The sequence below is a fragment of the Penaeus vannamei genome, chromosome 15 (genome assembly GCF_042767895.1).
Source record: "Penaeus vannamei isolate JL-2024 chromosome 15, ASM4276789v1, whole genome shotgun sequence".
In the NCBI taxonomy this organism is placed as follows: Eukaryota; Metazoa; Arthropoda; class Malacostraca; order Decapoda; family Penaeidae; genus Penaeus; species Penaeus vannamei.
Window position 1 is genome coordinate 3,916,137 of NC_091563.1, and position 2,500 is coordinate 3,918,636.

At 33.1% G+C, this 2,500-nt stretch overlaps 1 protein-coding gene across 18 annotated transcripts in view; it reads right to left on the reverse strand.

Moving 5' to 3' along the window:
• The window catches only part of Rbcn-3B (WD repeat-containing protein Rbcn-3B), an 80,267-nt gene that overhangs the window by 39,510 nt on the left and 38,257 nt on the right, over positions 1-2,500 (reverse strand). For 4 of the 18 annotated variants that reach the window (XM_070130335.1, XM_070130334.1, XM_070130337.1 and 1 more), the window contains one exon: positions 978-1,046. The exons of the other annotated variants lie outside the window; for them this stretch is intronic. In XM_070130335.1, coding sequence (XP_069986436.1) covers positions 978-1,046 — 69 coding nt within the window. The remainder of the gene's footprint in view (positions 1-977; positions 1,047-2,500) is intronic. 18 annotated transcript variants of the gene reach the window in all.

Below are 2,500 nucleotides of genomic sequence, written 5' to 3' on the forward strand. Positions count from 1 at the left end.
AGAATTTAGACCACCCCCCACCCCCCAAAAAATACAGACAGATAAACATGTAAACAGCAAGGCAGCCTTTAAATTGGTGTGAGACTTTCTGCATTTTCACATCAAATGAAAAACAAAACGTACATGTTGATATAAGGCAAGCGAGTACTCCTGTGACCCAATGACACGTATCTCACTGACAATGGTGTGTTGGGGACTTTGCATTAACATCAGTCAAGAAAATATAATTTCTAGAAGTAATCACTTGCCAAAAAAAAAAAAAAAAAGGAATCAATTGCAATTACTTATATTTCCTAAAACATCTAACATTACTATCAAACAAAAATATCAAAGTGTGCAACAAACAATAAATCAAAGAATAAATAAACACATGAAAACGTAAACTCAACATCAGACTATAATATGAAATAGGTACATATACTTTATTCAGCTTCTTTCTTTTAATATGCATCCAATCGTATTCTATATTCTTACCATGCAATGGCAAGTAAACTATTTTCTAAAATTCTCTCTATCATCTATTCAAGCTTTGGCATGATTCACACATGCTCTCAATAACAATATATGCTCATGCTGGATGCACTAGTGATATAACCTAACATCTTTTGACTCTATATGAGGAAGTCTGTCCATGGAACATGAGATTTTGAGACAGGTCTGTTTAATTACTCAGAGGAGAACGATATCTCTGCTATATATATATAATTATATATATTTTTTTTACTTAACAATTTATATTCTATCCACATATACTTCATTTTGAATGTGTGAGCGTGTGGGCATGAGTGAGTGTTTCCACCTTGATGTGCATGTGGGTGAGTATGCACATGAATGTGAAGCATGAACTTTGTAGTCACCACTATAATCAATCCTTGCTGGTGCAAAAAGAGTGGATATGGTCACAAAATCTATATCACATTTTTTTTTTTTTTTCTGTGTCTACCTCCATCAAAATACTCATGTTCCATTATGCCTACCATGTTGGTCTCGTTCCCTGAATTTCTTCTCCATATTGACAGCCCTGTCCTTAGCGCGACCAAGGATATCTGATTGCGGTAGAACCAAGAGGGACGGACTGCTCAGCATGTCATTTGTTTTTTTTCTCCTTAACATATTACAGCCTTTTAGAACATCAGAAATCCACAAGCACCTCAGTGAAACTTGACTAAGGTCTATGGGATTCATACCCAGGCACAAGCATTAGTGAAAGATGCTGGAAAGTAGCCTATGCTAATCCTGGTGGGATTTCTGAGATTTCTGAGATTCCAAGGTCAATATTGTTATTTTCTAGAGGGTTAGGAGTGACTACGCTTTGATAACAAGAAATTTCATACTTATCAACTCGATGGTTAAAACACAGAAAAAGATGTATATCGAGAGAAAAGATAGTAATCTATAATTTAGGATGAAAATACTAATGTTATTCTACATCTTACCAACAACCCCTAAATTTAACTAGGAATTTCTTGCACTATCATGTTACTAGAATTCTTTGTCCATATTAACAATCCCAATAATCCATATTAGTAATCCTAACCATCAATGAATTTATGCTTATGTAATTTTCATCTAACTATGGCTAAAACTTACTTCCATTTCATCATTTTGCTTCTTTTTCTTCATGGCATAGTCAGACCACTTTTCACATAACAAACAGAAGAACTTAATAGACAAAACACATTCACATTGTGAATATCGAATCCACAATCATAAAATCACATCACCCGAACTTTTCTATACCAAAATATCAGGCTTTTAGAATGGGGTGCAAAAGTTCAAAAGGCAGAAAGAAGCAGAAGAAATTAGCATGGAGAAAAAGTCGATAAAATATGGTCCTTCTCATTTCCATAACACACACGCTTATCAGACTGGAGCAAACATTTTCTCATATTCTGAAAGGACATTTAGAAAAATGGAAAAAGGGAAAAAAATCTTCAAAAAAGAATGAAAAAAAAAAAAAAAAAAACTTTAACTTCTGTTACAGTAAAAATCATGATGTTTCTTTTATGTTACAGCTATATAATTATCTCATGTATAAGCAATAAATCATTAATATTATCATAATTGTAATATCTTTGATGATTAATATACACTCATCAACAATATGTAAAATAACATGTATCTTGAAAGTTAAGGTACAAAATCCCCATAAATAATATGTAATTCTTTAGACCAGATTTCAAGAGAGGAAAATAGAAGACTGATTTAGAATAACTTTACAAGTAAACATGGCATGCAACAAAATGAGCAAATATGATTTTGCATAACTTCTCCATTAATGTGGGAGAATCACTCATCTTGCAATACCAAGCATATTGGTTAGTTTTACTTGGTAAGAGGATTTAGTCCGTCTCCATGCCGAGGAGGAAGCAGTGTTTACAGAAGTGAAGAAGACCACATTAACACCAAGAAGACAAGAATTTTGCCAGAGAAGAGCTATTCATAGGTGCAAACAACAAAGAAATGTGAAAGTATAACAAATCATATACAAATTCTGTTG